This window comes from Synchiropus splendidus, chromosome 17 (genome assembly GCF_027744825.2).
Source record: "Synchiropus splendidus isolate RoL2022-P1 chromosome 17, RoL_Sspl_1.0, whole genome shotgun sequence".
Taxonomy (NCBI): domain Eukaryota; kingdom Metazoa; phylum Chordata; class Actinopteri; order Syngnathiformes; family Callionymidae; genus Synchiropus; species Synchiropus splendidus.
In genome coordinates, this window is record NC_071350.1 from 8,670,675 (window position 1) to 8,688,784 (window position 18,110).

An 18,110-nucleotide genomic window follows, 5' to 3' on the forward strand; every position below is an offset into this window, starting at 1 on the left:
GATACTGGGACAAGGATGCACCGCCTTTGTGGGAGTGACCTTCTGCATGCCTGCGGTGCCCTCACACACACCTCCTTGCCCTTTGTTGACTATTGTTTACAGGAATAAAGGTTTAAAATCCCACCATCATTCATGCTAATTTCTATATGAGTTGCAATAATAAACTGAAATCCATCTGCAGACGTGTCCCGTAAGCTCCATTTACTGACTGTTTTTTCTTCATATTGAGGTGTAAAACCTTTTCTGTCTCCACACTGGACCGTGGTAGAGTGTCACAGGGGAGGTGCTCGCTCTCCACACCTCCGAGGCTGGAGCGCTCACTCCAGGGTTTGATGTCCTGTTGTGGGCTGGAGCTGGGACAGGGATGAGGCGAGTCTGGGACAGAGCTAAGTTACTTGGTTTATGACTTTGTCACAGCCAAACTGCACAGAAGCGCACATTCAGAGCTGGACACGCACCGGGCACCTCTTCACTTCTGGAGAGACCTCACTCACTCGGCAACCCCTCCCACATGCAGCGGCCACACACATAGAGGAACAGCGCACCTGCAGCAGACACTCTACATTCACTCCTACAAAAGACTATTTTAAGGCTTGAAACGCATTCTTTCTTTTTCCATTCATTGTAATGGGAAAAATTGATTCAGATTTCAAACAAATCACATCTCGAACTGATTGTGGCCAAGAACCGATGTATGTATAAAATACAACATAAATAACGAAAACACCAAAAACAACATGAACAACAAAAAAACAAAGATAAACAACAACAAAAATATATATGTAGAGTTAACAATAAAAGTGCATAAAACAACTAGCAGTTGCATAACACTTCACTATTGTTAAATATAAATTGAATTATTGTATATGTGTAGTTCTGGACAGTGACCGTATATTTAAACAGCCTTCAACGAGTTCAGAGAGTCAGGTCGTATCTTCCGCGCTCAACATCAAAGGACTACATTTCCCAGTGTCCTCTGCGGACGGAGCTTGCGCAATATGTTTTGCTCGGCCCTGGCTGCTGGTGCTGGCTCTGTTGTGTTGTTGTTTTTGTCAGACAAAAGAGGAAAAGAAAGCTTGGCAAGCGAAATCTAATTCCGAGCTAGTCGTATGAGGTGAGATGGACGCTCCTGTTGACTGCAACCTCTGCTTTTAGCGGCACGGTGGTCTGTTGTTTAGCCGTTTTACACAACAGTTAGTTTCTGTCGACCACAACAGGCGACTTTCGAGCTATTTATGGCTAGTTGTTCGATGCGCTACGAGAAAACGTGTAATGGTTTCTCTCCGTATTGTTGTCATTTGGTGTTGGACGGTGCGGGGGTATGTATGTATTGTTTTATAGCTCCGGCGTTTAAGTATAGTCATGTTGAGACAGCCAGTGGGCACTAGGGAGCCACCATTAAATTACCAACCGAATGAGTGTTGGTTTAAGATGGGTGCTAGCTTAGCATCGCCATGCTAGCTTGTACATTCAAGTGAATCAGATCACTTACAGTACAGCACAGACAAAGGCGCCCCTAGCGGTGAAGGGTGGGAAACAACAGACGCTGCTCGGTCTGTATCGTTGAGCGACGTCATCGTCAAGACGGCGTGAGTTCAGTTACTTCGGCCTTTGATGTAAAGACTTTGTACTCTTGTTTTATGGTTGGATGCTTGAGCATGATCGCCTTTCAATGGGAATGTCTTGTGTGTCTCCTTCTGTGGTAGGTTACTAGGTGAACCTCTTCCTGCCATGAGAGCTGACCACCAGGTCCCCAGACCCCCCTCCTTCTTCAGTTGACCCAGAGATGACAGACAGCGTCAGGACCTTCCTCCGCAATGTTGCGACGGTAAGCAGACACACGTACAGGCTCTAGAAACTGAAACAAAAAATGGAAATCTATTATCCCCCTATTATCTATTATGTTTTTTCGGCTCTCTCAGTCAAAAAGATTCCCGACCCCTGTCCTTCATGAATCCATTGCGGGTTGTCGTGCTTCGTGTGTTTCCGTGTGGAGTTAGGGACCACCACTTCTGTTGATTCCATTTTGCATTGTATTTAGTAACTGAAGTGCACAAGTAATGTTTCCACATGCATCTGCATTGTTCATTTATAGGGGATTAAGGACTCAATTTTGTGGATCAGAACCATCTCGAAGCTGGATGCCCGCATCCAGCAGAAGAGGGAAGAGCAGCGGCGTAAGAGACCAAGTGGGGCTCTCGCACGGAGGCGGGCACAGAGTGAGGAGCGCCAACCTGACAAGTAAGCCTTGAGGAAAAAGATGCTTTTGAGGCCATGTCCACGTGTCAACATTAGGTGGTGGTCAAAATATGAATGAAAATGTGTATTAATCATTTCCATATCCACTCATATGTGGCCTAGTGGCCCCATGCGTTCATTGCTGTAATTGTGGCTCTTTTGATTTTTTTTAACATGCACATACCTTCTTAATTTTGCGAATTTTGTCTGCAATTTGCTCCACTTACAAGCCAAATATCCCACTAGTAGTTGATGGTACTTTGCTACAAACCTTTAAAAACATTGGATTTTTCATTTAAAGTTTTTTCAATACAAGATTTACAATTAATGCTGAAAAATATAGTTATTTTATTGTGCCACAATTTGTTTTTCAGTGACCCACAAGTTGCCCGAAGGATTTTTCATTGCTGTGCCTGGAATGGAGGAGTGTTCTGGGTAAGAACTTCCTCTGTTAACAGTGAAATTCAGCCACTTCAGTTTCCGTAGTAGTCTTGTAGTAAAAGTTGACCTTATTGCTTTGTAGGTGTGTATTTCCTTCCTGCTGATTTATGCGGGGCACTTCAGTCATACAATTTAAACTGGGTTTTCTCATATGTGTTTTATGATTTACTAAAGTATCAAACATTTTCATTCGTCATTCCTTGCTATCATTGTTGCCATTACTTTATATGCTGTATCATTTTGAATAAGTTTGATTCCGGACACCTAAACACCGACGCCTATGAACTTCATTTGCAGTGCGTGTGGCTTGTTGATGGGAAAAGAAGACAAAATGGCATATGTGACAAAAAAGTCTTAAAATTGTTTTTCCAGTTCAGTGTGTCTCTCTTCTATCGGGTCTTCATCCCACTGCTGCAGACTCTCACGGCAAAAATCATCGGTATGTATGTTTTCGATTGAGTCGCTGAGGTCTTGGTTTAAGAAAAGAAAAGTTGACTTGACTTCTTTGTTCTCCCAGGTGACCCCTCCCTCCATGGCAGTGTATGGTCCTGGTTAGAGTTCATCCTGACATCAGTATTCAGCGCTCTCTGGGTTCTCCCTCTCTTTGTCCTCAGCAAGATAGTCAACGCGATCTGGTTCCAGGTTAGAAAACAAAACTTGACTGCACAAACCTCATGTTGCCTTCAGACCTGCCAGTAGAAGGCAATTTATTTACCTCTGGTTGAAAGACACTAAATTGCTGACTGGTGTATTCTGTGCTGCAGGATATTGCTGACCTGGCTTTTGAAGTGTCTGGATGTAAAGCTCAGCCATTCCCCAGCGTCAGTAAAATCATCGCCGACATGCTCTTTAACCTCCTCTTGCAGGCGCTGTTCCTCATTCAGGTGCAGGTTTAAGATTCTAAAGTCAATTCATTGTTGCAGCCTTCTGACAATCCAACTTGAATGGTGTCCGCTTGTGCCTCCGGCAGGGTATGATTGTTAGTCTGTTTCCCATCGACGCCATTGGACAGATGGTCAGTCTCCTCCACATGTCTCTGCTTTACTCTCTCTACTGCTTTGAGTACCGCTGGTTCAACCACGGTGAGGCTTCCCGCTTCGTCATATTTAGCAGGTTTGCTCAAGTGAAGATTAATATTGGTGTTTTTTTTCCTCGTCCAAGGTGTCGAGATGCACCAACGGCTGTCCAACATAGAGAGGAACTGGCCCTACTATTTTGGGTTCGGTCTGCCCATGGCCCTGCTGACGGCTCTTCCCTCGTCGTACATTATGAGGTTTTTTTTTTTTTTAAGAATGATTTTGGTTTTCCCAATATTCCAAACATGCTTTTTATGTCTCCTGTTTTCCTGTCTCTCCAGTGGCTGCTTGTTCTCCATCGTCTTCCCTCTGTTCATCATCAGTGCTAATGAGGCCAAGACGCCAACCACACTGTAGTGAGTATTAAGAAAGTGGTCAGCTACATTTTTACCAATGGAATCTCCTGTCTCACGATGCCTCTCCTCTGTTGCAGCCATTTCCAGCTGCGCCTCTTCTCTTTGGTCGTGCTGATCAGCAACAAGCTTTTCCATAAAACGGTCCACCTGCAGTGCTCCCTCACCCCATCGCCATCTACTGAACGACTGCCCTCCCCACATGCATCCCCCACCAGACAGAGACTTCTGCCCATGCAGTGATTCAAATACTGCATGGAAGCTCATAGAACGTCCTGCACCCGTTTTTAGAACGTCCTGCACCCAGTATACGCATTTTCAAAGTGCACAATGATCTGACTTGTGCCTCACTGTCAAAACACATTGTATACAGAGCATCGATTTCCTCCTCTTCTTTTTGTATAATGTGCCATTTAAGTGACTCTCCTTTAATAAATTACAGCACAAGAAGGAATGTGGTTTTTGCCATTTGTCAAAACTGAAATGACATCTAAATTATGACCTTATGGAGCTTACTAACAGTTGTGTTTGCTAGTGTAATAAGTTATTGTCACACTCAAATGGACTATAATTTTAGCCAGGAAATGAAAATGTGTGTGTCGAAACAGCTTAAGTTACGCATTAAAGTTCATTTAAGCTAGTTAATAGCATAGTTTTTCTGTAGAATAAGTTAAAGTTTGTGTTTTCATTTTGTTTTTTAACTTCAAGATGCAAATTGTCTATCATTGGTCATTTTTTGACAACTTAATAATTTAAATCATATGTCTATATGTCGTATGATTTAAATATATCATATGTCTAGAGCTATCTTAACGAATGGTTCCGAATGAACGACTTGGCCACGTATTGTTAAAACACATTTTAACATTTTAGCCGACAGAGGGCGTCATCCCGCCTCTCCACAATAGGGACACGTCACTACACTCCAGCAACAGGACACGGAGACAAATATGATGGACGGCTATGCGACCAATAAGATGATGGTGACGTAGCCAGCGATTGACATCAGACCAATAAGCACGATGCCTAAAGCGGAAGAGGTGGGACTAATTGACGGTGAAGGTTGTGTGTGTAAAAAGTGTATGAGTTACAGGAACAGAGCGGGTGAGTGTTGTGGAATTATTAAAAACAAGCCATTCTACGAAAAGATAATCTGTTTTTTGTTGTAACATTGCTATTTTTGCTCTTTGTATGATTTATTGCGTTTCGTAGCTGTTGCCTCTGTGCATGCTGAAATGGTGCTTTAGCCGGTTAGCCTTGGTAGCTGCTCTGACTCAAAATTGAATGAAGGAAGCATGATAGTATCCTTTTGATTTTAGTCTTAAATTACACACATTACACATTATATGGCAATGCGGCTCTATAGATTTCAACAAAACTCCAAAGATTTGCCGTTCACAATGCTTTTCGTAGGACAATGTTGCTTCTAAAAAGGTTGGCTAGGTAGAGCTGTTCATAAAAGTTGCCGTTTAGAGGCACTTCGTTTACATTTTTTTTTAATGTTTATCCTCTGGAATTCGAGTATGAAGTTGTTGCATTGCTTTATCCCAATGCTTCCTAGTTACCAGCGGGTACTACTCTTGCGTGGCCGTGCCTGGTTGGGCTACACTTTTTTCTTTAACAGTAAACTTCCGGACCCCATTGTGGTAGTACAGTTTTAGTTACAACTGTCGTATTGCACTGTTCTCGCAGGTTGTACGGTGAGCTGTGCCTAACCTTGCCAAAATGACAAAGCTAGGCTTTCTGCGGTTGTCCTATGAGAAACAGGACACGCTGTTGAAGCTGCTCATCCTGTCTATGGCAGCTGTACTCTGTAAGTACAAACGTTACATACTACTTCATGAAGGTGCTTGTAAATTGAACTCATGTTAACACTTTTTGCTCTGCAGCGTTCTCCACCAGATTGTTCTCTGTCCTAAGGTTTGAAAGTGTCATCCATGAATTTGATCCGTAAGTGTATTCAAAGATGAGCAGGGTGACTATTAACAGATTTTCCATCTTAGAATTAATGACCCCCGTTTTTGGTCCCAGGTACTTCAACTACCGTACCACCCGCTTCCTTGCAGAGGAGGGATTCTATAAGTTTCACAACTGGTTCGATGACAGGGCATGGTATCCGCTTGGGAGAATCATCGGTGGCACCATCTATCCAGGTATGAGATACGATTAGACTGGTGTTAAATGTATGAGCAGAACTGTTTTCTACCTGCTGCTTACGCACAACCATTTACTGCATCTCTCTCTTCTCAACAGGACTGATGATCACCTCTGCTGTCCTGTACCACGTCTTGCATTTTTTCCACATCACCATTGACATCCGCAATGTCTGTGTTTTCTTGGCACCCCTGTTTTCATCCTTTACCGCCATAGTGACGTACCACTTTACCAAAGAGCTGAAGGTATGACACCGTTTTATTTGGATAGAATGTTGATTGACCACTAAGCATGTTTGTTGGTTAATAAGTCATTCATTATTCTGTTGTTATTATATGCATCTTATTCAGCGTTACTATATTATACCCTCAGACTCGTCTCTAAGCACACACTTTTTATTGAAAATATTGAAGCATTTAGCATACTAATAGTTAATAATTGTCCTGTAATGCAAAGTGATACCAAATAGTGGAAAGTTATTATTACTTTACTTGTACTCTGACAAAAGCAGATTTTGATTAAGAAGTGCCAACCTGTTTAGGTAATTGATTTAAATCATATCTTATTTATGTATTATTGTCTTCCTTAAATGTAGCCCAGAGTCTGACTTCTAAGTAAACATGCTGTCATTCACTCCTTTGTACTCATTTGGGGTGGTACTAGTAGCTTTAGCTAGTCAACATTTGACGACAAATGAATTCCCACGCTATATGTTGTGTGCTAAAGGCTTGGCTTTAATTCGTACCTTCAGTCCTAATGCTTGAGTAATTACAACATACCTGATATATATTCAAGCGCCATGTGACATACCTTCACAGACTCCTAAAAAGTTTTCTCTACCTTTTCTCTTCAGGATGCTGGTGCTGGGCTGCTGGCAGCTGCCATGATCGCCGTGGTGCCTGGCTACATCTCGCGTTCTGTCGCTGGCTCCTATGATAATGAGGGTGTGCATCAAGTGGCATTGTGTTTTCATGACTTCAACTTTTCATTGAGTTTATTCTGTCCTTCTGCAGGTATCGCCATCTTCTGCATGCTGTTGACATACTACATGTGGATTAAGGCGGTGAAAACTGGCTCGGTCTACTGGTCGTCTATGTGTGCGCTGGCATACTTCTACATGGTAAGCCACTGTGGAAAGTGAAAGTGACCCCAGTTTTTTTTTTATTTCCTCTAACTAAATATGGCTTGTATGCTGACAGGTTTCCTCCTGGGGTGGCTACGTGTTCCTGATCAATCTCATCCCCCTGCACGTCTTGGTGCTGATGCTCACAGGAAGATTCTCTCACCGCATCTACGTGGCTTACTGCACAGTCTACTGCCTTGGCACCATCCTCTCCATGCAGATCTCTTTTGTTGGCTTCCAGGTCCAGTACAGACAACTATTTTACTGTTTCGTTGTATGCTTGCAGTGGAGAAGGCTTTTAGCTCGGAGGGCATCTGCAAGACATGAAAAAATGGACCCCAGATTCTCGACCGTAGTTTAGCCGCCAGATGCTGCCATATACCAGCGTAATCTGGCGGCCAATTTGCGGTCAAGAATTGGATGTCCATTTTTGTCATGTTTTTGAAAGAGATGGAATCAGGGATCTTGTGTAAAGAATTAATTTCTTAATCATCATTGTTCACATTAAAATAAAAAAACAAACAAATGTTAAAACAACACGCGAGGAGCATTCTCTAATTTTATCACAACTCATTGTCACATTGGAAGTATAATCTAATTGTCAATCATAAATGCTGTGAAAGATTTTGGTTCTGCAAATCAACTACACGATGATTTGGTCTCTTACGTTTGTATGTGCTGCCTTAATTGATGTAGATTGACATGACAAATTACAAATGTAAAATCAAGTTAAAGACATTTCATTCTTTATTGATCTCAAGAAAACATCATACACATCTTTCAAAGCTGTGGTGTCCTCTTTCATCTTTCAGCCAGTGCAGTCGTCTGAACACATGGCTGCATTCGGGGTCTTTGGTCTGTGCCAGATTCATGCCTTTGTGGACTACTTGCGCAGCAAACTCAATGCCCAGCAGTTCGAGGTGCTCTTCAAAAGTGTCATCTCCCTGGTTGGATTTGCCCTGCTCTCCGTCGGTGCTGTTCTCATGCTCACAGGTGAGAATTAAAGACGGTATCCTTGGTTATTTTAGGTCTTTATTTCTTGACTCAACCTTACTTCTAATCGTTTTAGGAAAGATCTCTCCGTGGACTGGTCGTTTCTACTCCCTGCTGGATCCTTCTTATGCCAAGAACAACATTCCCATCATTGCTTCCGTCTCGGAGCACCAGCCCACAACCTGGTCATCCTACTATTTTGACCTCCAGCTGCTGGTCTTCATGTTTCCAGGTAAACTGCGAAGCAGTCGGTTATAACATGCAATTTGCTAAGCTCCGCTGACCTTTTTTTCCCCAGTCGGCCTTTACTACTGTTTTAACAACTTATCGGATGCAAGGATCTTCATCATCATGTACGGTGTCACCAGCATGTACTTCTCTGCTGTCATGGTAAGGATAGATCTTTAAATATGTGGCTGAAAAGTGTCATGGGTTGAATAAAGTTTTTTTTTAAACGTATCTCCCCTCCTCAGGTTCGTCTCATGCTGGTGCTTGCACCCGTCATGTGCATCCTTTCGGGCATCGGCGTGTCCCAGGTGTTGACCACATACATGAAAAACCTGGACGTTAGTCGACCAGACAAGAAGAGCAAGAAGCAGCAGGACTCTACTTACCCTATCAAAAATGAGGTGAGAAACCTGCTCTGTTCTTTGGCAGTGTACAAAATCTTATCGTTCTGAGCGATTTTGAGAGGGTTTCAATTGAAATGTGAATGTATTTGGAGTGAAATATGCATAACTTGTATTATTTGTTTCAGGTTGCCAGTGGGATGATCCTGGTCATGGCTTTCTTCCTCATCACCTACACCTTCCACTCCACCTGGGTCACCAGTGAAGCTTACTCCTCTCCGTCGATCGTCCTGTCGGCCCGAGGAGGAGACGGCAGCCGCATCATCTTTGACGACTTCAGGGAGGCGTATTACTGGCTGCGACACAACACCCCTGAGGTCAGTCAGGCCTTGTCGAGCCACATGCATCTGGGCTGCGTGTAGGAACATCTTGGTTGTGTGTTTTTCCAGGATTCCAAAGTCATGTCATGGTGGGATTACGGCTACCAGATCACCGCGATGGCTAACCGAACCATCCTGGTGGACAACAACACGTGGAACAACACGCACATCTCTAGAGTCGGACAGGTGAGCTCGCTTTTGAACTCCACCACCAGTGCTGCATGGTTTCACTTCTCTGCTTGTGACAGGCCATGGCGTCTACTGAGGAGCGAGCGTACGAGATCATGAGGGAACTGGACGTCAGCTATGTTCTGGTTATATTTGGAGGACTGACTGGTTATTCATCTGATGGTATGTTGCATGCCAGGAATGCTTTAACTGTTAGAATCAAGTATTTACTGCAGATCAAATCACCTTCACGACCAAGCATCTTTGACACATTATGTTTGACCAAATATCTGTTCTTAATATCGTCTGGTTTATCTTTCATTTCAAGACATCAACAAGTTCCTGTGGATGGTCCGTATCGGAGGAAGCACGGACACCGGAAAGCACATCAAGGAGCACGACTACTACACTCCCACCGGAGAGTTCCGAGTCGACCGAGAGGGCTCCCCTGTCCTGCTCAACTGCCTCATGTACAAGATGTGCTACTACCGCTTTGGCCAAGTCTACACAGAGGCCAGTGAGTACCCCCCAATGAATCCTAATGGTACCGGGCCAATTCATGAAACTGCTGTCTGGAGATGTGAAAGCAAAGGAGTGAGACTTTGATTTAACCCTGATGTTTGCATTTGCAGAGCGCCCTCCAGGCTACGACAGAGTGAGGAATGCTGAGATCGGGAACAAAGACTTTGAACTGGATGTGTTGGAGGAGGCGTACACCACAGAGCACTGGCTGGTTAGGATATACAAGGTAAGAAACTCACGGTTGCAGTGAGTTGGTGAACGGAAATAGAACTTAAAATTAGTCAGATATGCCTTAATATTGTTTTCAATATTGTTTCATCTTTAGTGACTGTTTCCTGTTATTTTAAGCTTTTGGACCAAAACTTTTTCTTACTCATGAGAAATAGATAAAAAATGTATTGATTAAGAGACTGACTCACTGTCAGAGCGAGTCAAGTACTGATGAGTCTTGTATATAGCAAAGCTCATTTGCAGTTACAGTCTGTCGCCAATGCTTTGTGTCTCCCAGGTGAAAGATTTGGACAACCGTGGACTTTCAAGAACATAAAGCCTTCCACAGAAATGAAATCAACCCTCTTAGCGCACAGCACTGAACGCCTTCCCCCTGCCGCCTCACCAAGTCGGAGAAAGTACTTTTATACTTTTTGTCCCGGGAAGAAAACTGCATCAGAGATTTAGGGTTTTTTGTGTTGATTCTTTCATATTGTCAATTAAATAGTTTCTGAGCCCAAATGGTTTTGGTTCTGAAATTGTTTTTTTTTTTTTTCATAAAGTGGCCAAAAGGAAAGTCGTGCTCATGAATGGACGCGATGTGTTTGTACAACATGGGCAATAAAGTGGGTTAAACACCAGTGATGCTTTTATTTAGCGTCGAGTTCTTCATTCACATGAGACATGTTACACACAATTGTGAAGGTCATTTATATCAAACACTTCTGTCAGTATAACACCATTTTAATTTTAAAACATCTTCCTTTATGACCTTTTAGAAATGATAAATATGTACAAATAAAATCCATCTGCTTGATACACGCTTTCACTCACGCAGACTGCTCGTCTGGCAGGTCACAGAGAATAGCTGGGTTCCTCCGGTAAACATAGGCGTTACACTCGCCATCCAGCTGGACCAGCTCAGCCAGCGACGACACGCAGGGGTCGTGATCTAGCAGCATGGCTGGCAGCCGGGAAGAATTTCTCTGGTTGCGAGCGGAGCGCCGCACTGGCGTCAGCAACTTCAGATCTTTGATGTTGCTCTTGCGCCTGGAGCCACTTGCGGGGATCTCACCTTCAATTGTCTTCTTCACACTGAATTAAAGAGAATAAACACATAAAATAAAACAGAACCAAAAGACGGTAATGACAGACAATGTCTCACCTCTGTAAATATGGCGTCGTCTTGACACTGTACCGCACCACAGAGGATTCTTCTGTGTGTGGCGTGGTCTTCATCACATCATCACCATCTTCTGAATCACCTTTCATCACATGCTTCTTCCTTGACTGGTTCAACACAACACATGCCCTTCTCCATCTCTTCATCCTCTACTATTCTTTGACTTTTCAGATCCTGGCTTTCTTTCATTTCAGGAGGTTCTGTGTTTAAAAAAAAACAGAAAAATGACACTGTAATCTGAGATAAATCTGTCGATGCTGTTAAGATTAAAAAATATATATATACTGCTATGATGGATAAGTGCTTTCATCTAGCTACCTACCATCCTGACATCTGGAAGGCATCTCCATGGCTTCCAAGGCATCACACAGGTTCACCACAACCTAAAGACAGTCACACATTTAGCATCTTAGTCTGGCAGACAGAAAAGGTCTCCTCACATTATCCACCCCGTCGTGCACATCCTCTGTCACGTCCGAGTTCTCCAGAAGGTCCAGCGTGGTGTTCATGATCACAGGGGTTTGCTTGTGAGTGACCGGCTCAGGCTTCTTGTCTTCAACATCAGCAACAGACCCCTCCTTGTCAGTTTGCACGCTTGGTTCTGGTTTACGTTGAGGGACCTTTGGTCTAACTGAAGCTGTGCTGACTGTTGTGGTCATGGCGGGTCTCTTCAAAGTCTTGCCCTTGGATGCCAGCCACTCTGCCAGTCGAGCCCTGCAGAAAAAGCTTTTGTTATTCTTTGAAGTGACAGGATGAGCCGTGATCAGTTACCTTCGTTCCTCTTTGGACTCTGTGGTTCTGTACTGGCTCAGGGTGCTTACGACAGGAGGCTTGTTGACCTTCCTGTCTGTCACTGCAACCTTTGGCTTTAAAGCCTGAGCCCCACTTTTTCCTTTGGGAGGTACAGAAGTGTTCCGGCTCAACGCTGGAGGGGCCACTCTTGCTGGAGGACAAGCAGCCACCAGGGGGCGTGTCGTGACAGTGGGCTTCGCTCCTGGTTTACTTCTATCTACAAGAGACTTAGACCGTTGTGGGGCTGGTTTTTGTGTGCCATGTGGCCTTGTGTCGGACACAGACTTGGACCGACTTTTGGCCAGGTTCCCTGCTCTCTCCGTACCAACATGCTTTTCCTCTCCGTCATTGCTTTGTTTCCAAATCGACCCAATTTTCGACTGGATGACCTTGCCTTTGTACATGCCCAGGGCAGATTTGGCTGCGGCCTGTTGTAGTTTGGGAGCGTCTGGGACAACTTGTCTTTGCCTTCCAATGGGTGCCGGGTTCTGTGTTGGCCGTGGCTTGGCGTTACCACCAACATGGCCGACTCTATCAACCTGTCTGGAAGCAATTCTCCTCTGGACCACCTCCGGAGCCGATTTTGCGGCTCCTTTTGTGGCTTCAGCGAGAGCTTTATTTGCCAGGGCTTGTGCCGCCTTGATGCGTTCTTGCTGGAATGGTGCCTTCTGTGCATCCCTTCTGATGAAGGACTTGGGTCCATGTCCAGGTTCTGTGTTCTCCTTATTCACCTGGAACCAGTTCATAGAGTTGGAGTGAATAAATTACATGGAAACTTAAGAGTCAAACAGTAAAAACGCATGAGATTAGGCTGTCTAAGAAGGAAATTAGACAAAAAAAACTTCATGTTATGAATAAAATAAACAATAAAAATAATCGAAAGACACTCACAGCCTTAGTGCTGAAGTTTCTTCTGGAAGCCTGGGCGGTGCTCATGCTGCAGTATTGACGAACGCTTCACTGATGGAACTGTGTAGCGAACAAAAGTAAACATGCCCAAACGTCAGATGAAGAGGCATCACAAGAATATTGTATGAAGTTAATTTATTAAATTATTAAAAGGCTGCCCATATCGGACAATAAAAAACATAATCGAGACACTACATATTATGAGATGAGTCGTTACTTCGTCACGTTGCGTGTTTTTTTTAACTGTTAAACTCAATAACTAGACCTACAAAAGACCAGAAACGATAGAAAAATACTCGTCCTTTCAAAAAACGCAATGTATCTTTACCTTTTGTAGTTTTTCCAATTCCTTCGTAAGTCGTGCTCGAACAAGTCCACGACAGAGAAGCAGACTAAAGTCATGAACTCGCCCTTTGGATTTGACTAACCGCGGCTGCGCGCCTATTGGTTACTCTGATATCGCGAGAACAGCGTGTCGGCCAATGCCTTGTCTGGAAATGAAGTCACATGACTAAAAAAAAACACTGGCCTCCTTATGCGTCTCGTGAGTTTAAACCAAAATAAGATTCCAGCAATACCGGTCTGGAATAACAAGACCATCCCAAAACAGATGTATTGGGGCGAAAAAAAGAGATGAAAAATATGTTCTTCATCTTCAGCGCTTTTATTACAAGCATGCCTCATGATTGTCGTTTCCTCAAAAGACCAAATGAGATTTTCATGTGATTTAAAAATTGTTTTAAAATTATGAATAATGAATAATGAAATTGAAAGTCAATTCTCTTTCTCTCTCTCTCTCTCTCTCTCTCTCTCTCTCTCTCTCTCTCTCTCTATATATATATATATATATATATATATATATATATATATATATATATATATATATATGTGTGTGTGTGTGTGTGTGTGTGTGTGTGCTTGGCATTTTTTTAATATGTATTTTTTTTTAAAAAAACGTGTCATGACATGTTTGAGTTTGAAAGTCTTGCTATGAATGATGGGAAATTTTCAAAGCGCGCGCTGAATGACTATATGACGTATGAATATACGTCATTGAATTGTTCGTCAAGCTCGTGGTGATGTTGTCGAAAATAAAAGTCGATTGACGAATATAAAATATATCTCTCGAAAATCGAATGAATGACTAAAATATTCTGGCTAAGCTCATTTACCTCCTAATGAAAATGTTAAAAAAACAATCTGTAAAGAGTAGTGGAGACTTTATGTTTATTTTTGTTTTTCACGAGCCTTTGTTTTTTTACGTCAAAATGCATATATATATATATATATATATATATATATATATATATATATATATATATATATATATATATATATATATGACCGGCAAAACATAATGGACAACAATCTTTGTACTCAAGATAATTGTAAAAGTTATTGCGTGCATCATTACATTTATTCTGAAAGTCACCGCCGGAAGTTAATTTGCTTCTCGCGATTTCAGAATACGTAAACGCTACATATCCCCTAAATCAAACTTGTGTTCATTAACTTGAAACGCCCTGTTAAATATAAAAATGCAAGGTCACTGCGCGGTGTTAAACTGCAATGGTTCAAAATCGGACCCACATCCGCTCTACAGATTCCCTCTGGACGAACAAAGGTAAGTGTGGCGGCTAACACTGGGGCTAACAGGAAGCGCCTCCGCCTCACTATATAGAACGCTACGCATTGTTTTCATTGGTGCCACAATGACGGACAACAATGACAAACTTGCCTACCTTCGCGTTTTAATACATTTTAAAGTAGTGCGTGCTTTTTGTAGAAATGTGTTGTTTTATTTGCAGTCACCGTCACCTGTAGAATGATGTTAACAGTGTTTTGTGTGTGACTACTTTGACCTCAGAGACACGATTGATGGATGGTATAAATATTGTGCTAGGACTCTACATACGGAGTCAAGAGCATGAATGAGCGCATGTGTAGCTACTATGAGCTGCGTATGCTAGGAATATACTCACACATGACACAAAAAACAAAAACACATGTTGCGTCGGAATGTGATTGATTTATGCAGTGCATCATTTTCCTGCTGATTTGCTTTCTCTTAGGTGCAAGACGTGGGTTGAGAAATGTCACCGGCAAGACCTGGGAGACACATCAGCTCAGGAGCTGTTCCGATACTACAGAGTTTGTGGAAAACATTTCCAAACAACTTCGGTGGATGGCGTAAGTCGTGGTTTCATGTTGCCATCATTGTTCAAAGTCTGTATGGAACATAAACCTGCGGTGCATTAGGGAATATAATCCGTGACCAGACGTTGCAAGCTTTGTTTTTTATTCATTTGATGACAATGTTGGTATATTTCATGGCATTGTGTCTTTGTTTTTAGGATGATGACAATAAAACATTAAAAGATGATGCCGTACCAACAATCTTTGAAGCGCCACCTCAAACTGGGGGAACGAAACGCAGTACAGATCCAGTGAGTTCTTACAGTATTATAGCAATAAGTGGCCACATTTTTAAGCACATTATTCCTAATATAATACAAATTTCTTATTTATTTTTTTAATCTTCTAGACTGCAACTGATGGAGCGCAGAACAAAGGAAGAAAAAGTGAGTGAAATATAAAAAACAAAAATGGCGTCACATTGCAAAAGGCTGACATGATTCTTCTATGTCTCCACTTTGCAGAAATGAGAAAGTCTCCAGCTGAGACTGGAGGGGAGGGTGAAACCACTGTGCCTGAAGAAGAAAAACATGAGGAGCACCTTAAGTCACTGTTTGAAGTACTTGTTTTGCTGGCAGAGCAAAACATTCCTCCATCTGGATTCAGTGTTCACGACCCAGAATCTAATAGGCTAAACACCTTTAATGCTTTGCTGGAGTATCGCATGAGCTGTGGTGGTGGAGCACTGAACACGGCGAATGACAAAGATGAAGAGTGTTGCACTTCAACTCAGCTCGACAGGTTGATTGAAGTGTGTGAGAAAAGTGTCCGCCGTAAGCTGGTAGAGGAAGTGAATGAGAATGGCTTTTTCTCCTTAATCACGGATGACTTGGTGAAGATCTCAGGTCTGTGGTACCTTCCTGTCTTCCTGCGCTACGTGACTCAGGCCAACGTTCAGTGCGAGAGGTTTGCTGGATTCTTGCCGTTTGAAGATGAGGAGGCAGTCCTGGCAGAACGATTGCTGAGTGAACTGAGCAACGACTGGGGCTTGAAAATGGAGCAGTGTCGAGGCCAAGCCCACTCCTTTCCCAGCATCCACTTTCGTAAAATGAAGTTGTTTGCTGCCAAACTTCTAGAGAAGTTTCCATCAGCCGTGCTTACTGTGAAATCCTCCCGTAACATCAACATGCTGCTCGCCAGCAGTGCGCCACTGTCTGGGGTCCAGCTGGTCATGGGAACTTTCAAGAAGATTGAAATGTTCTTCAGCATCTGCCCCTCGCTGCACTCTGAGTTGGACCATGTCATTTCAGTTTTCTTCCCTGACAAGGAAGAAAAGGCCAGCGAGTTAAAGGAAATCTCTCGGACCGCTTGGACCAGACGTCCTGATGCGTTTGAGGTGGCGATGGAAATTTTTGAAGCCCTACTGCTCTTCATGGACAGCGTCCATGACAACGAAGACCTAAAGTGGAGCGACCAGGTCACTCATAATGCGTTGGAGATTTCAAAAGCACTGGCTGATTTTGAGTTCATCACATCGCTGGTGGTGTTAAAAAACGTCATGTCACTCACCAGAGCATTTGGGAAGAATCTGCTGGGTAAATCCACCGACACGTTCTTTGCTGCAAACAGCTTAAATGCCGTGATTCACTCCTTGAGAGAAGTGTCAGACAACATCGACGTGTATCATGAATTCTGGATAGATGAAGCGGTGAACATCGCTGCCACGCTGGAAATCCCTGTCAAAGTTCCTCGCTCTTTTCTGAGGAAGCATCAGTTGGATGCTGGAAGTGTCCGCCCTGAGGGTTACTACAAGGACCATTTATCTGCTCCTCTACTCAAACACATGATCAGTGAATTGACTGAGCTCTTCAGTGAAGACCACCTGAATGCGCTTCGCTGTCTGACGCTCGTCCCTGCTGTCGTTGAACAACAGAAGACCTCAGAACACGTGGAAGACTACATGCAGGTGTATAAGAACGACCTCCCGAACATTGGAAGTTTGTCTGCGGAGCTGCATTGTTGGTGGGTGAAGTGGAGCAAAAGGGGTAAAGTGGAGACTTTTCCCTGCAGTCTGGACGAGACTCTGCAGCTGGCAGATGTCAAGTTTTTCCCCAACATGCTGGCAGTCCTAAGACTTGTCGGCACCTTGCCTACGTTGGCTCTGGAGGACAGTCGTGACCTGGTGTTAAAGCGCTTTGAGGTGTACGTAAAAAACACACCGGACGCTTTCAAATCAAAAAGCCTTGCTTTTCTGACCTTGAACAATGACATTTGTTCTGATCTGGATTCCATGGTTGAACTCTACATCAACACTTACCCGAGCATGTCATAGTCCGTTCCTTCAATAGCTGCTTCAGCATTAGCTCTTGTGTTATGGGTCGGGAGGCTCAAGATTTTCTTCAGTGAAAGACTAGGACACACTTTTAATCACCAGGCCTTGATCTCTTTCTGCTCCTTTAGCCAATAACATGTATAATATCTTCCTGATCTCACACCAGATGTTGACCCTGCTTCTGTCTGTGATTTTGCTTCTTGCCTCCTTTAGTATACGCTCTTGTTTACAAGAGTCAAGGCAAGACTTCATCTATGCCACAGCTGAAAAGGTAGAAATGTAGCTCTTTACTGTTGTGTGTTTCTAAATAATTGCTGTGTTAGTAGATGCTATGTTGTTCTGTTTCCAAGTGGCAAACAGATCAGGTGTCTGTAAAATGTAAATAAAACGTTTGTACTTTTGGTTTGTTTCATTTGCTGCTTATTTCACGTCTCTTAGATTCCACTGCTGTATAGGTTAAATTGCCAGTCCAGCTTTCATAACACAAACAAACTGTCGACACACTCACAGGTCTCCAAAAAGATTTGAGGT

General features: G+C 43.2%; 4 protein-coding genes across 4 annotated transcripts; 3 read left to right on the forward strand and 1 right to left on the reverse strand.

Annotated features, from left to right (window-relative positions):
• Positions 1-967: 967 nt before the first annotated feature.
• Positions 968-4,570, forward strand: ei24 (EI24 autophagy associated transmembrane protein). Its single transcript, XM_053847484.1, has 11 exons — positions 968-1,114; positions 1,707-1,828; positions 2,096-2,241; positions 2,613-2,673; positions 3,052-3,118; positions 3,197-3,321; positions 3,444-3,563; positions 3,650-3,761; positions 3,841-3,952; positions 4,037-4,111; positions 4,189-4,570. The coding sequence occupies exons 2-11, from the start codon at positions 1,787-1,789 to the stop codon at positions 4,349-4,351; spliced, it is 1,023 nt and encodes a 340-aa protein (XP_053703459.1). The 5' UTR covers positions 968-1,114; positions 1,707-1,786; the 3' UTR covers positions 4,352-4,570.
• Positions 4,571-5,150: 580 nt separating this feature from the next.
• On the forward strand, positions 5,151-10,869 carry stt3a (STT3 oligosaccharyltransferase complex catalytic subunit A). Its single transcript, XM_053846919.1, has 18 exons — positions 5,151-5,212; positions 5,801-5,921; positions 5,998-6,058; positions 6,140-6,261; positions 6,362-6,507; positions 7,116-7,206; positions 7,276-7,382; positions 7,462-7,626; positions 8,198-8,378; positions 8,455-8,610; positions 8,677-8,768; positions 8,852-9,007; positions 9,136-9,324; positions 9,397-9,513; positions 9,576-9,678; positions 9,824-10,012; positions 10,128-10,243; positions 10,526-10,869. The coding sequence occupies exons 2-18, from the start codon at positions 5,834-5,836 to the stop codon at positions 10,562-10,564; spliced, it is 2,118 nt and encodes a 705-aa protein (XP_053702894.1). The 5' UTR covers positions 5,151-5,212; positions 5,801-5,833; the 3' UTR covers positions 10,565-10,869.
• si:ch211-266i6.3 (cytoskeleton-associated protein 2) lies at positions 10,864-13,575 on the reverse strand. The gene is made up of 8 exons (XM_053846438.1): positions 13,440-13,575; positions 13,094-13,171; positions 12,182-12,933; positions 11,851-12,124; positions 11,733-11,793; positions 11,528-11,610; positions 11,393-11,484; positions 10,864-11,322 (listed from the first exon to the last, which is right to left on the reverse strand). Exons 2-8 carry the CDS (start codon positions 13,136-13,138, stop codon positions 11,058-11,060), a joined length of 1,572 nt encoding a protein of 523 aa, XP_053702413.1. The 5' UTR covers positions 13,139-13,171; positions 13,440-13,575; the 3' UTR covers positions 10,864-11,057.
• A 991-nt stretch (positions 13,576-14,566) lies between these two features.
• Positions 14,567-17,967, forward strand: thap12a (THAP domain containing 12a). The gene is made up of 5 exons (XM_053847464.1): positions 14,567-14,735; positions 15,184-15,301; positions 15,466-15,558; positions 15,657-15,693; positions 15,772-17,967. The coding sequence occupies exons 1-5, from the start codon at positions 14,650-14,652 to the stop codon at positions 17,577-17,579; spliced, it is 2,142 nt and encodes a 713-aa protein (XP_053703439.1). The 5' UTR covers positions 14,567-14,649; the 3' UTR covers positions 17,580-17,967.
• Positions 17,968-18,110: the final 143 nt, after the last annotated feature.

What these genes read in the sequence shown, in the direction of transcription:
- si:ch211-266i6.3 (XM_053846438.1), bottom strand. Translation starts at nt 13,138, where the DNA reads ATGAGCACCGCCCAGGCTTCCAGAAGAAACTTCAGCACTAAGGCT. An exon ending in GAGTCCAAAGAGGAACGAAG is followed by an intron (nt 12,125 to 12,181) that starts GTAACTGATCAC and finishes CTTTTTCTGCAG; the next exon opens with GGCTCGACTGGCAGAGTGGC. An exon ending in TGGAGAAGGGCATGTGTTGT is followed by an intron (nt 11,485 to 11,527) that starts GTTGAACCAGTC and finishes AAAGGTGATTCA; the next exon opens with GAAGATGGTGATGATGTGAT.
- ei24 (XM_053847484.1), top strand. Translation starts at nt 1,787, where the DNA reads ATGACAGACAGCGTCAGGACCTTCCTCCGCAATGTTGCGACG. An exon ending in GGAATGGAGGAGTGTTCTGG is followed by an intron (nt 2,674 to 3,051) that starts GTAAGAACTTCC and finishes TTGTTTTTCCAG; the next exon opens with TTCAGTGTGTCTCTCTTCTA. An exon ending in GTACCGCTGGTTCAACCACG is followed by an intron (nt 3,762 to 3,840) that starts GTGAGGCTTCCC and finishes TCCTCGTCCAAG; the next exon opens with GTGTCGAGATGCACCAACGG.
- stt3a (XM_053846919.1), top strand. Translation starts at nt 5,834, where the DNA reads ATGACAAAGCTAGGCTTTCTGCGGTTGTCCTATGAGAAACAGGACACG. An exon ending in ACTTTACCAAAGAGCTGAAG is followed by an intron (nt 6,508 to 7,115) that starts GTATGACACCGT and finishes TTTTCTCTTCAG; the next exon opens with GATGCTGGTGCTGGGCTGCT. An exon ending in TCTCTTTTGTTGGCTTCCAG is followed by an intron (nt 7,627 to 8,197) that starts GTCCAGTACAGA and finishes TTCATCTTTCAG; the next exon opens with CCAGTGCAGTCGTCTGAACA.
- thap12a (XM_053847464.1), top strand. Translation starts at nt 14,650, where the DNA reads ATGCAAGGTCACTGCGCGGTGTTAAACTGCAATGGTTCAAAATCGGAC. An exon ending in AAACAACTTCGGTGGATGGC is followed by an intron (nt 15,302 to 15,465) that starts GTAAGTCGTGGT and finishes CTTTGTTTTTAG; the next exon opens with GATGATGACAATAAAACATT. An exon ending in GCAGAACAAAGGAAGAAAAA is followed by an intron (nt 15,694 to 15,771) that starts GTGAGTGAAATA and finishes TCCACTTTGCAG; the next exon opens with AAATGAGAAAGTCTCCAGCT.